The 14,996-nt window shown below is 43.9% G+C and overlaps 1 protein-coding gene across 5 annotated transcripts in view; it reads left to right on the forward strand.

The window, feature by feature from the left end:
- The window catches only part of ZFHX3 (zinc finger homeobox 3), a 94,024-nt gene that overhangs the window by 38,764 nt on the left and 40,264 nt on the right, over positions 1-14,996 (forward strand). For 4 of the 5 annotated variants that reach the window (XM_069739107.1, XM_069739111.1, XM_069739110.1 and 1 more), the window contains exon 3: positions 85-581. In XM_069739107.1, the coding sequence (XP_069595208.1) occupies positions 85-581 (497 nt within the window). The remainder of the gene's footprint in view (positions 1-84; positions 582-14,996) is intronic. The other variant, XM_069739109.1, reaches the window with a different exon arrangement.

Here is a 14,996-nt window from a genome sequence, read left to right on the forward strand (position 1 = left end):
ATACATAGATGCAGGAAAGTAATTTTTGATTTGGATTGTTCAATTTTCAGCTATGACAATTTCTTATTTTTGTTTATTTGTAAGTAGGAGGAGAAATCCCATTGGACATGCGGCTGGGAGGTGGACAGCTGGTGTCGGAGGAACTCATGAACTTGGGTGAGAGCTTCACGCAAACCAACGATCCTTCCTTGAAACTTTTCCAGTGTGCAGTGTGTAACCGCTTCACTACGGATAACTTGGACATGCTTGGCCTCCATATGGGAGCGGAGCGCAATCTGCCTGAAGAAGAATGGAAGTCGGTGGTGGGAGATTGTTACCAGTGTAATTTATGTCGATATAACACTCAGCTGAAGGCCAACTTTCAGCTGCATTGTAAAACTGACAAGCACGTTCAGAAGTACCAGCTTGTGGCTCATATCAAAGAAGGGGGCAAAGCCAATGAGTGGAGGTTGAAATGTGTTGCCATTGGGAACCCAGTGCATCTCAAGTGCAACGCCTGCGACTATTACACCAACAGCCTGGACAAGCTCCGTCTGCACACTGTGAACGCCAGACACGAGGCCAGCCTCAAGCTGTACAAGGTAAAATACCCACATAAACGTGATAAGGGAATCATGTGCACAGGATTGTTAGTCTTTTGCTCTACTTGGGCGATGACCATGGTGACTAATGATATTGCAAAGATATTTTATGTGCAGTGATTGGTATTTTTTGGTGATAGACGGCAGGATTCAGTATGTGGATGTGAACATTTTGGTTTATTACAGAGTCCAAATGGGTCCTTTGTTAGAGGTGTGATTGTCTATTCCAGCTTGACCTGACTCGATCAGTTGTGATCAGCCAATAAAGTAGCAAAATAAGTGTGTTTTTGCAAAATGCAGATTCATCAATCACTGTACGACATGGGCAAACTAGCAGCAAAATATACAGTGCGTCCGTAAAGTCATGGTGCACTTTTATAGTTTACATTTTGGCGCCCCTTCTCTGGCCCAATCATATCAGACCTGTTCATGAGGAGAAATAACAAGAACCAATCAAACAACACAAACTCATTTAAGCTGTTGCTGAGCCCCCAGTCAGATTAACTCCTGATGAACTGAACTCTGATTAATACACTCTCAGGTCTGTGACCTCATGCAACCACAAGCTTATGCTATAGTTTGGATGTGTGTGGGACAACAAATGGAGCCCACATTGAACTGCACTGAATAGGTATAAAACTGGGAGAGTTTTTCTTTTATTTGGAGCAGATTTCACATTTCTATCGTTTATTGTTGCTTTCCAATGACTGGTCAAAAGTACACCATGACTTTACGGACACACTGTATTTACAAAGTAAAACCCCTTTTAAATTTGCATTGAAAAGTAGGTCTCCTTATCAGAGAAGATGGACAGTGTGCATAATATAGAACAAGCGGGGACGTCGGATAGTAAATAGTGAAATTCGCACCGCCATCAGATATTAAAACGCTGTGAATATTGAACCTACCGGTCGCATCAATTACACTAGATATTTTTGCAGCCTGTACATGAGATTGTTTTAAAAACTTAAATTGAAGTGGAAATCTGCTCTAGTTTTTCACCCTGGAATTTTTTTAAAGAGGTTAAAATAATACAAATAATATAAATATGTTTTTATATATTTTCATTTGTCATCCCATTGTCCCATCACGTCTCAGTCTCTTTTCCTGGCCAGGTTCTAGCTCTCTAACAGCTCGGTGCTGTAAAAATAAAGGCAGTGAAAATCCTGTAAATAGCCTTTTGCTCGCCCCATAGAATTCCTCCAGACGTTTTTATTGATTTTCACTGGACTTAAAGCCTCACCCTCCTCTCTAATCATTCCATAATGGCTTTAGTATGAATGGTCAGGTACAGTTCCCCATAAATCTCGTCTGGCTTCTTCCACCTACCTTCCATCCACGTTCTGCAAACTAACCTCTCCCTCATCTCCCCTACACCCTGCTTAATGGGAATGTCACAGCGCGGCGTCTCCCCATCTCCCCCGACTCTTTGACCACACTCCTGCGAGGGAGAGCAGGCCGTGGACGAGAGTGGTCCTCAGACCAAGAGTTCACATCTGAGGTGGATTGAGATTGATTGCATGTTATGTTTCCTCTTGCAAATGTAATCCATTAGGCTGGCACATCTATAATCAGGTTAGAGCAGAGTTAACTGCATGTAATCAACTTCTACACTGTCAGATACCGAAAATCCCTCCAGATGCCAGAATAGTGTGCAAAACAAGACCGTGTGCATCCAGGAGTGCAAGGCTCTCAGTGGGGGCACCAGTCCGAGGGGCCACGTCTGGAAAGACAATTTAGAGCTTGAAAAAGAGGCAGCAATCTGGTTTTGGTTAAAGGTGAATATTGAATCACTGGGCTTTTATCCCTGTTTGGTCCCTGACAGCATCCAGTCCCTAATGACGTTTTGCCTTTCTTTCTGAGCTGACCATCTAATAAGGAGCTAGAAAAGTCTTCTGCGGGCCATGCAATCCATAGGAGAGATTAGATTCATTTTCCGCACTCGGATCTTTTTAGTTCTTGTGATATTGCACTGCTTTTCTGGGTATTTGGCTTTTATCCCTGTTTGGTCCCTGACAGCATCCAGTCCCTAATGACGACGTACATTTTTTTTTTTTTTTTTCTGAGCTGACCCATCTAATAAGGAGCGAGAAAAATCTTTGGCTGACTGTGGAGTCAATCGGAGAGATTAGATTAATCTTCTGCCCTTGGATCTTTATAGATCATGCGATATTACATTATTGTTCTGGTTATTGCCATTTTTTTTGTTGTTGATGGGGGGTTTGTTAATGAGAGAACATTAATTTTACGTTGATGAAAGATGGTTGTGATGGCCGTCACGTTCTATTAAAGGGTTTTTTGATTTGGAATACTCTCTTGGTTAGGCCGGGGTCAAATTTGCGAGTTCAATGCGAGAAACTCGCGTGTGTCTCGCATCAATTCCCGGCAATGCCGCCGGCACTCAGGACGGGAGTTTGCGGCTGCATGTATTTCTATGCAGCTGAACGCTCCGATCCCGAGTGCCGGCGGCGTTGCCGGGAATTGATGCGAGAGACTCACGCGAGTTTCTCGCATTGAACTCGCAAGTGTGACCCGGCCTTAGAAAGACTAACCTGTTGACCATAACTGCTGGGATCGGGTGTGATCTTTAACTAGACTTAGAGTAAGGGCACAAATGCCGGTTGGCAGCATGCTCATTTTTAATTAAATCTTTTTCTAACTCTCTACCCGGCTTCAGATCTGTAATAAATTGTTCAGTGCGCATAGGCTGACATTTATCTCAGCAGTACAAGTCAAGTTTTCACAGGACGATGCGCTGCTGAGAAGGATGATCTTCTGTCCAGCACAAAAAAAATTATTTCATCCAACGATCAAGTGTTCTGCTTGTTCGTCGGGTGATCAGCAGCCTACTCGATTTTTGGGAAATGATGGCTCCCAGAAACTGTGCAGTGTAAGTGGGCCTTAAGTGTTTCATTTTCCTACAGCGCCACCACAGGGCAAATTAAGCATTACACAGCACCCATTCAAATCAGTGGTGTAATGTTGGTCGGCCCAAGTTCTCCGGAAACCGGAGATGCTCCTTAAGACTGTTCCTCTGCTCAAGAGACAGTGATCCTAAACAGTGAACAGATCTATACACTTAGAATGGGTTGTTTGGGAAGTGATATACCAAACTGGACCACCCATTACAAAAATTGCTTAGCTTCAGAGTATCTAACTAGAGTGCTATAGCAGGGTAAGAACATGTTAAAACAAAGGCAATTACGCAATGTGTAGAAATGAAAATGTAGGGCCCTGTGAGCTATTGTGGGCTCACTTCTGAGCACAGAGACCCCCTATGTGCCCTTCTACTGTTCTGTAGAAATGACTCTAATTATTTGGCTTTGGATTGCATTGTTCTTAGTCTCTGTGCCGCTCTTATTGTTTTCTCCGTATGAACGCCTGCTTATTGTTTTTTGGCCATTTTGTGTTGATGTCGGTGATGGCCGCCTCCTGATCTACAGTCTAGCAGGCTGCAGTTTATCATTGATTCGATGAGGTTCAGGATGAAGCCTTTTTAAGTGTTTCCGACCTAGATCCAGATGGATAACTGTATTTGCTATAGCTAATTTCTCACTGTTTTACAGCAGATTTATCGCATATGTTATATTGCTATGTCATCGGCTAAGATGCATTTTCTAGTGTAATTGGTAAAGACGTCTGTGCGGGGATTCCCTTTTGCTTTTCAAGGATTATGAAAAGAATGGAGGTTGTTCACCACCTGCTGCCATGTATAGATCTGTGTGTGTGTAATGATTACCTCTGAGCAATGTGCATCGACCTACAGCGCTAGAGAAGAGCTCTCCCCAATTTTACCAATGGTTCTCTTAACCTTCTAGCCAGACATCTCCATAGAGCGTCCACAGTGACCGATAATTCTTTTGATAATCGGCTTGCTCTTGGACAACTTTGCACCACGAAAGTTCTCCTGCCAGCAAAGGACTATAGGAAGAGACCTGACTAGTCCAATGTGCCACCCTGCTGGCTTCTCACTTGACCTGCTCCAGTTGATTGACCGATCTTTTCCTATATACACATGGAAGAGACCTAGTAAGTAGAACGAGGCGGAGAGAAGTCCCTCGCCAAAGTAATTGGGGGGGTGGGGGGGTCTCGCCTTATAGTCCCCATCCAGCTTTTCAAAGTTTGTAAAACATACCCGGCTGAAATTGAGCAGTGGGACTCTGACTCATGTTGCCCGTTTGGGCAGCATGAATCTGAGAGGTTCCCTTTACGCTCAACTGATGGTAGCTAGGTACAGGACTTCCACTCGACAGCAGCAAAATGACAGAAAATTTGTAATGAAGACTAGTTCGAAAGTTTCCTAACTTTTGTGATTACAAAGCAAATGAACAACCAAAAAAATAAAAATGTTAAGTTCGCCATTTATACAAACTAGGACAATTTGGACACGATTTACATTTTTAGTGCCTTTTTTTTTTTTTTTTTTTTTAATCTAAAACTTTTGAGGAGCTTTAAAAAAAAAAAAAAAAAAAAAAATCAAAACATTTGATATAGGTGCTAGAAGGAGCCTGAAAACCATTACTTGCCCACCATTTTTCCTTTTCCATGAGCCGAACAAGTGTAGGATATGCTGACCGATACCTTTTGAAAAGTTGATGAGCCACATTGGATTTTTTTTGTTAGCTGTGACTGAAAAGACAAATTTGCTCCCCACCAATGGAAACTCAAACGAGACCGCAGATCACATCGGCTTTGTCCATAATTTGTTGTTTTAAAACGAGACTTTGTCGTCGACCATATGAGCGACCATAAACGGTTTAGAAGAAACGACTCTGTAAAATGTGCAACGTCTGGTCTGGTGCCGCCACGGGTCTCAGCCTTGGCGAGATTTCGGGATGATTTCCGTAGCGGCGAAACGCTCCTGTAAGCCCATTTCCCATCGTGGAAAGCGGTGGCGGAATAACTGTTGATCTGTTGATTCAGCATAATTGATGCAACCTCATTTCCCACAGTTGATGAGGATTAGAGGAGCCTGGTTTTAACAGTCTCATTTTCTGGTCCCAAAGCACACTTGTTTTAATGTGTTTCAGTTAATGAGGTAGCGGGGAGGAAGAGGAGGAGGTGTCGCTGAACGTACGCAGACCTTCGCGAGTCCCAACGTGCCACATTCCTCAGATTGATACGGCTACCAGTTCCGGTTTCGGAGGTCCGAGCCGGGACTTTACCGAGCTCGTTAGGATACTTCTCCTTTTATATCCGCGTCTGCTCAGTGTTTCTTCTCCTGGCAACGTTCCTTCACGTTTTGTCATATCCAATAGACTGGGGAATGACAAGGCTCAGGCCTTCGGGGACCGCTCTGACAGATAGGCCGCATAAAACGAACAAAATGCAGGCGCTGGAAACTGGCAGCTTGCAACCATATGGGGAGCTTCTGTTTGTCTAGTGGGGAAGGTGGAGTGTCGGCTCTCGCCATGTAATGGGCCCCGACTCCGCTACAAGTGAAAGCTGTTATCTCTGGACTGGCACCACTCCAGTCCCCCTTGGCACATGCCGGCTGACAGCTCCACAGCAGCACGTGACGCTTTTCCCTAAGGCAAAGCCACCGTTGGTTTAAGTAGGCATTAAACAATTACCCGGGCTTTACTGCTCCTCACCTTCCGCAGATTGGCTCTATAAATTGTCAGCCTGCTGACATTTTAATGTGAATTATGTCATGTGGTATCCCCTTTGATTCCAACATGCCTCAGTTTGTAAATACATGAGGCACTCAAAGGCTTGTGGTTAGTATACACACCAGAGGCCTCGGGGTTTTTGGTGGGGGAAGAGCGCAGGCAATGGCTCTCTCATTCTTTCTTTTTTCTTCCTCGCTCTCTTTCCGTCTGCATTTTTTTAAATTTTTTTTTGCGCCGACCTCTATCTTAAAGAGACAATGCAGATTTTTTTTTTTTGGGCCTCTATGTAATCATCCCTCGGCAGCGAGCGCTGCAGAATGAAGCTTCTAATCCCGCACAAAGCTGCTTTGCTCGTGTCTGTTTATGATAAATTAGATGGGGAAACTTGGGTGTGATTTTATTAGTTCCCACTCGTACATGCCTCCTGCTCTCATTTTGCAGGAAGAGAGAGAAAAAAAAAAAAAAAAAGAGCAAAAGCAGATTTTTTTGCAGCTTTGCAAGCTTTACGTGTCGAGCTGGATATTAACAACTGCGCTTTTTTTTTTTTTTTTTTTTTTTCTCTCTACGGAAAGGCTCTGTGCCAGGAAAAAAAAAACAACACAGCGAGCCTTGGAGGCGTGCAAACTTTATACCTAATGTTCTCAAGACATTTTGGCCACTGACGGTAATGAACTTTTATTTTGTCTGTCTTTTTATTAATGATAATTTCATCCACATTTACAGAGTTGTATATTTTCTGCCATAACCGCAGTCTCGTACGTCAATCCCATAATATGCGTTTTTGTTAGGCCTATGGAGAGATTTCATTGTACCCTTTGTTTTTCTGGGGGGATTTTGTGTGATTTTTTTTTTTTATTTTTTTTTTTTTTTATATTTTTTTTTTCAGTGGTGGAAAAAAAAGGCAAGCAGGTGCGTTGTGGGTGATACGGTCACTAAAACCACGCATGAATGAATGGTTAGGCAGAACCTTGGTCCAGCAGCCATGTTGGAATTTTGTGGCTACTGGACCAAAACGCTGCGAACCTTCTGCAACCTGCCGATATTTTATGTGAGCGTCATACCGCAACAATGAAGTCACACCAGATCGGCCAATCTAAAGAGGAGCCGCGGATGACGGCAGGAAAGAGGCGATTCACGGGTTTCACATCTAGCGGACATGGACAGCAGAATATTGCCTAGGCCGCTGGACCCCGGGGTCCTGCCAATTTTCTCATCTCTACCCATAACCCTTTTTCTCTACTAGTGCATGAACCAATTAATTATTTTAATTAGTTTTTAATCAATTTATTCCATGCTATAATGAAGCCCCATAACTTGGCACCACCAAAATTCTGCACTACAGATATTGTAAGGGTACGCTCACACGATATATATATATAAAATCGAAATCTTTTGAAAAATCATGGCTCTTTTTTTTTTTTTACACCTCACTCGTGTCCATACACCATAACTGTGGATTGACTTGACCTTTTAACACCTTGGATTTGTCCTCCATAAATTCAAGGCATAATACGCACATCCTTGATGCAGATTTGCAGTAAAATGCAGAGGGTAAATTCCACAGATGTGCATTCTCCGGAAATTTGTGTCCACCTCTCCATGTGCGCGGAGAATGGTGACCTGTAGCATTTTTACATTTATTTATTACTTTTATATAAGGCGGTCGTGCATCATCATGACCCATAGGAGCGTACGCAGGTAGTGGGTTAATATTTGGTCGGTAAATGCTGCCTCTCCCTTCTTTCTGATGTTTTTCAGCCACTTCTGTAGTTGCAGACCTGTCCAGGCTTGCCGTACGTCAGTCATGGGAATAAGCTAGCACAGGGTCATTTTAGTTATGAGGTTGGGACAAACTGTGTGTAATGTTTCTTTTTCTGGGTGTGGAGGTCCGGTGCTCCCTCCCCGAGCCTTGTGTGCTTTCCTCCAGCGACCCGGCCTCCTGTTTATTTATCTGTCCGTCAGCTTCACCTATTTCTTGGTCGTCGCCCCAGCTGGGATATTGCCAGCTGGCTGTCAGGAGGTTGCTAGGAAACATGCAGGCCTCTTCGCCGTTTCCTAAGGACAAGGCCCTGGCTCAGCATTATGAGGCCTGAAAACAGCATGCATCAAAGCTAACACAATAGAGACAAGGAGAAGGCTGTGACCCCAGCCTCATCCTCTCGTACCCTCCTCCCCTCACACTACAGGCTTTCTGTGCAGCCAAGCTTCTTGGAAATTAATCTCCCGGAATCGGTGGCAGAGGTAGCAGATGTCTGTATAAGGTTGCACTTTCATTTCTTGCCTGCTCTCACTTAGTTTTTTTTTTTTTGGTGACCATCCGATGATGTTTAGATTAAGCGGTGGTGGTGGGGGTCTGTTCACCCCTCGCCAGGACAGCACAGACCTATTGTTTTTGTTTTTCATGCCTCCCCTTTTATCCTTGTGGTCTCCAACTCTTAACTAGGCCTCAGCCTTCATCTTAGAAGGCACCTGCAAAACAAGGACTCGTGATTTGGTGCTCCAAAATGTTGGCATCTGCTCAGTCACTAGGCCTCAGCCTTCATTGGTAGGCACCTGCGAAACAAGGACTCGTGATTTGGTGCTCCAAAATGTTGGCATCTGCTCAGTCACTAGGCCTCAGCCTTCATTGGTAGGCACCTGCGAAACAAGGACTCGTGATTTGGTGCTCCAAAATGTTGGCATCTGCTCAGGAAAGGATAGGCATGACTAAGAGGAAAGCTTGCTTGCCCCGGCGAGCGATTCCTTCCTCTGTCTCGGTTGCTTTAGGCAACATCTTTTTTTATCAGAGGCGATAAATCTCTCTAAGGGCAGCGGCGTACTTAATTTCCAAAGCGTGCAAGACCCACCAGTGAGAAGAGAGAGAAGAGACACTTACTCAAGGGATGAAACCTGGCACGGCATTGATAAATGTTATCCTCACTTCCAAGCACAATTAACGCGAGAAGAAGGCAATCCAAGATGGAGCTAATTTGGGACCGTATTGTTTTGTGTTAATCTATTTTGTTTTTTTCCCGTCCCGGGAGGGGAGAGGCTTAATGCTTAGTGAAGCATGCATAAACTGCAAGCTCATTAAGAGATGGTCTGTTTATCAGCCTCCACTAAAGAGTCCGAAGACATGCTCAGGCAGCTACCGGCGCAGGTTCCCAGTGGGTTTCGGCCCCTCCTCATTAAGTCAGTTCTGGCTATTGATTGGGAAGCTGTGTTTGAAGGAGTCTTACTTAATCCATGCATTATCTTGACAGATTGATCAGACCTGATTGAGAACCTCTTAAAGGAATGAGCAGTCGTAATGGGAAAGTTGGACTCTGTCATCCGTTAGGGGTGATTCCGGGAGCGAGAAGAACAAGCTGACATCTTGGAGCAATTGTATTTACAATTAACATGGCTGAAAACGATTGGCCGTATTGATCCCCCTTCCTGCAATTACATATCCATTGTTTACATTCCAGCACTTCAGTTATAAAAAAAGGAAATCCAATAATTATTGCATTATTTAAAGTTAAAGTGCCGCAGACTTATCACTTGGGCTCCATGATCTCGCTTGATTTACCGCGCGGTAAGCTCGGGGACGCTTAATCTGAAAGTCAAAACATATCGGCTTTTAATGAGGCTTAAAAGAAAATTAAGGCTCAAATGTCTCTTGATTTGACCATTTTGTCCTTTTGGCTTAAATTTGAATAATTATCTCATTGACCATTGTCACAGTGTGAACCGCAGGTTCGCGGGACTACGACTGGCTGACCCGGTTGTGATATATGTGCTAAGTGCTCATCTCTATGAAGAATAAATGTGCCCAAGCTCCGAGACAGATGAAACTCATCATAGGTTATTTCTTGGCTGAACGTCTCAGGAAAACAGGACTTGAATATACAGTGGGGCAAAAAAGTATTTAGTCAGTCAGCAATAGTGCAAGTTCCACCACTTAAAAAGATGAGAGGCGTCTGTAATTTACATCATAGGTAGACCTCAACTATGGGAGACAAACTGAGAAAAAAAAATCCAGAAAATCACATTGTCTGCTTTTTTAACATTTTATTTGCATATTATGGTGGAAAATAAGTATTTGGTCAGAAACAAAATTTCATCTCAATACTTTGTAATATATCCTTTATTGGCAATGACAGAGGTCAAACGTTTTCTGTAAGTCTTCACAAGGTTGCCACACACTGTTGTTGGTATGTTGGCCCATTCCTCCATGCAGATCTCCTCTAGAGCAGTGATGTTTTTGGCTTTTCGCTTGGCAACACGGACTTTCAACTCCCTTCAAAGGTTTTCTATAGGGTTGAGATCTGGAGACTGGCTAGGCCACTCCAGGACCTTGAAATGCTTCTTACGAAGCCACTCCTTCGTTGCCCTGGCAGTGTGCTTTGGATCATTGTCATGTTGAAAGACCCAGCCACGTTTCATCTTCAATGCCCTTGCTGATGGAAGGAGGTTTGCACTCAAAATCTCACGATACATGGCCCCATTCATTCTTTCATGTACCCGGATCAGTCGTCCTGGCCCCTTTGCAGAGAAACAGCCCCAAAGCATGATGTTTCCACCACCATGCTTTACAGTAGGTATGGTGTTTGATGGATGCAACTCAGTATTCTTTTTCCTCCAAACACGACAAGTTGTGTTTCTACCAAACACTTCCAGTTTGGTTTCATCAGACCATAGGACATTCTCCCAAAACTCCTCTGGATCATCCAAATGCTCTCTAGCAAACTTCAGACGGGCCCGGACATGTACTGGCTTAAGCAGTGGGACACGTCTGGCACTGCAGGATCTGAGTCCATGGTGGCGTAGTGTGTTACTTATGGTAGGCCTTGTTACATTGGTCCCAGCTCTCTGCAGTTCATTCACTAGGTCCCCCCGCGTGGTTCTGGGATTTTTGCTCACCGTTTTTGTGATCATTCTGACCCCACGGGGTGGGATTTTGCGTGGAGCCCCAGATCGAGGGAGATTATCAGTGGTCTTGTATGTCTTCCATTTTCTAATTATTGCTCCCACTGTTGATTTCTTCACTCCAAGCTGGTTGGCTATTGCAGATTCAGTCTTCCCAGCCTGGTGCAGGGCTACAATTTTGTTTCTGGTGTCCTTTGACAGCTCTTTGGTCTTCACCATAGTGGAGTTTGGAGTCAGACTGTTTGAGGGTGTGCACAGGTGTCTTTTTATACTGATAACAAGTTTAAACAGGTGCCATTACTACAGGTAATGAGTGGAGGAAAGAGGAGACTCTTAAAGAAGAAGTTACAGGTCTGTGAGAGCCAGAAATCTTGATTGTTTGTTTCTGACCAAATACTTATTTTCCACCATAATATGCAAATAAATTGTTAAAAAAACAGACAATGTGATTTTCTGGATTTTTTTTTTTTCTCAGTTTGTCTCCCATAGTTGAGGTCTACCTATGATGTAAATTACAGACGCCTCTCATCTTTTTAAGTGGTGGAACTTGCACTATTGCTGACTGACTAAATACTTTTTTGCCCCACTGTATCTATCTATCTATAATTTTTTTTTAATTCCGAGGCTTAACTTAAAATCCTAAGGTCAAATCAACATTACCCACATTACTGCTGCGTAGGAGATGGCATAAAATGAGGTATACCATCAAAGGAGCCTTAGCAGTATTGAGGTTTCTGAAACTTTGTAAGATCCAATGTAGAGCCATATTGTGAACCAGTGGGTTATGGTCTGTGGTCCGGTTTACCAAGACTGGATTGTTGTCCAAAGTCAGATATTGGCCCATCATCTAACGTAGTGTTTGGCCACATCTATTCCAGGGTGATCAATGATAACGTTATTGGTGACCATGACTTGATGTTGAGAGAAGTTGTCCAGTTTCAGAAAAACCCTCTCCCTCAGGCATAGTTTTTTTTTTTTTTTCTAAACCATCTGTGCTTTACTTGGCCTCCCTGAGTCCAGTTCGGAGTCTCCACCGCTGCTCCTGATGTTCACGTCTGCAGTGCTCCAGCCAATTCCTGAGCTGCTAAGCCTGAGTAGAGGGCACAAGACTGAACCGTCGAGTTCACTGATCGGCTGCAACGCCATAGACAATAACAGACATCGTGAGCAGTGGCGGAGACTCTGTACTGGACCCTGGGGGTGGGTGAGTTAAGCACCATGTTGTTCACGGGACGGGAATTTTTTTGGGAACTGGAAAACACCTTAAAGGTGAACCCTGATATTGTTCACAAGCAGGGACAGTCTAAAGGTTTGAAGAACCAACTTAGTGGTCATCTTAGATATCGTTGCCCTGAATGCTGTGTCCTAGAACTGCTATATTCTCCAGTGTTTTCCAAGATTTCTTGGCCAAATAACTCCTACTTCTACCCCTACAAGCCCAGAATGATGACACTGCAGGTACCCTCTGTAAGCTACAGCAGGTATTTCATGGACTTGCCATACCACAGGCTAGGAAACTAACTAACTTCTAATCTAGATGATGAAGATGTCTATCAGTTGGAATAAGGGTGATCGTACACCTTGAATTGCTCTTGGCCGACAGCTTTTATATCAGTCTCCCCTCTTCTATACAAATGCACAGTTGGCTTGCCCAAGCAAGGTTGAGGGGAATAAGCTGCTGGTAGACCCCTCTCTTGGGGGTTTATGTTCCCTGAAAAAAGAAGGATTGGGCATGTTCAAATCCAACATGTCCAGTCCTTACGATACCACCACAGACCCTAGAGCAGTGTTCCCCAACTCCGGTCCTCAAGAGCCACCAACAGGTCATGTTTTCAGGATTTCCTTAGTATTGCACAGGTGATAATTGCATCACCTGCACAGGCAATAATTCCATCACCTGTGCAATACTAAGGAAATCCTGAAAACATGACCTGTTGGTGGCTCTTGAGGACCGGAGTTGGGGAACACTGCCCTAGAGGATGAGGTGTTCAGCCAGCCTTCATCTATAGGATATAGCCACCGTTTCTACGTCTGATTCATTTTCTAGTTCTAAGTATTCCTTTTACGCCAGCCCTACGATACTACTTCCAGGCAGGTTACGTAGGACCACTTATTGCATCATATGCGTATTAGCTGCAGGACCTGATGGGGGTTGTGCTCTGTGCAATACTCTGAGGCATAGCCGGTTCCTCGACGTTGTATTTATTGCACAGTGGTGGCCTGGCTGACCTGTGGTTACTTGTTAGAGATCCTCTGCGGTGGGATTACAGCTGAAACGTACTTAATCTCCTAGAAGCCCTTCTTGTCAATAATGACTGCTTGGCTTGCTGTCTTTCGATGGAGAGGTTATTTATTTGGTTGTGTTTTTGGCTGCATTTTATAAGTCACTTTTGGCTTTCGCTTCGCTTTAAAGCTTGAGGGACCCATTAGATGTTTCTACAAAGCCTGTAACATTTATCCTAGTGACAGGTCATCTTTGAGTCCGTGGTTCTGGACCTTTCTTTACTGTCGGTCCAGGGTTTAGTCTGGGAGTCCTCTGCGAGATCAAGCTGGCAGGAGAGCAATGCTAAACTAAAATAAATGACCAATTACAAGACTTTTCTTTGAGATAATGGCTTCATCTGTGCAGAATTCAGACATACAAATCTTTAACTATATCCATACGGCTTGGTGTATCATCCTGCAGCTCATAGATGATTGTCCAGTCTTTACAGATTGTAGCAAACCCTCAGCTGTGAGAAACAGAAAATCACCACCTCAGGACGTACGCAAGAATGACTCCATTAATTATTTTTGCAAGTTTTTGAACCCGTGAAACTTGGGCTAAAATGTACAACTTCTTTTGTAAGTAAGAAGATTCGTTCTACCCTTGTCCAGTGTCTACTGGACAGACCAAGGCAGTGAGAAATTTCTCGTTCGGCCCTTGCAATTACCAGGCTGTACGGACGTTCATCCTTATTCCAAGGTGGCCTTGCAATCGGAAGAGGCGCCCAGGTTGCCAACATCCGAGTTCTGACCAAAGTGTACGCCATTCTTGATAAATTTCTCCCATGACGAGGAGTTGAATCGTAAGGTGTTTTTATTAATTACAGAACTTTTTCATTTTAAAAGCTTTTAACGTAAAGCCGGAAAAAAAACCTTTTTGTTGTGCCATCTTCTTCTCCAGATCTCCAGACTTGAAAGCCTTTAGTAACTCCATTTGTTTCTTACACCCCGCTACTTAAACACCGGTTACCCAGCAGAGTCCGAGTACTTACAAGTACAGAATTACCTTTGTGTCCAGCTGTTATACAGATCTCCCGGTGGCGCGCACCACGGCGAATATTCGCTGCTTCCTTGGCTTTGTTTCTAACCAGGCACTCATTAAAAAAAACCAAAAAAAAAAATGGATCTTACTTCCAGGTGCCTCCGATAAGGGCACTCGGGGTGCTAGCACGGACCGGTGTAGTTTGGTCTTCCGCATTTATTGACGAGCCGGGTCGGTTTGTTTGAGGCAGGGGGAAGCCCGTGTAATCCTTTTATTTTGATGTGCTGAGGTTTGGTCACATTGGCATTCATGTTTTTTGCCACCTGATGCAAATCATCTGCCTCTATCCTCCAGCAGTAATCTTCATGCCACCTCTCTTAACCTTTTTGGTAGACATGAGCGAACACAACAGTAAAAAGCCCGGTGGGCACTAGTGCCCTCAGTTTTACAGGGATCATAATAAACCCACAAATAATTGCATCTTGCTACATAACAGACCTTGGCACGGACATAAAATACTAAATACGCAATAAGATGCTAATAATTCATCGTCTGAATACCTAGACATCTGGCAGGCTTATGTGGCTTGTGTGCTTTGGGTTAAAGATTTGCAGAAAATATGAACCATATTTTTCTGAGTAAAGTGATGCGAAAGCATGTGGTTCT

This window comes from Ranitomeya imitator, chromosome 9, assembly GCF_032444005.1.
Source record: "Ranitomeya imitator isolate aRanImi1 chromosome 9, aRanImi1.pri, whole genome shotgun sequence".
NCBI classification, from domain to species: Eukaryota; Metazoa; Chordata; class Amphibia; order Anura; family Dendrobatidae; genus Ranitomeya; species Ranitomeya imitator.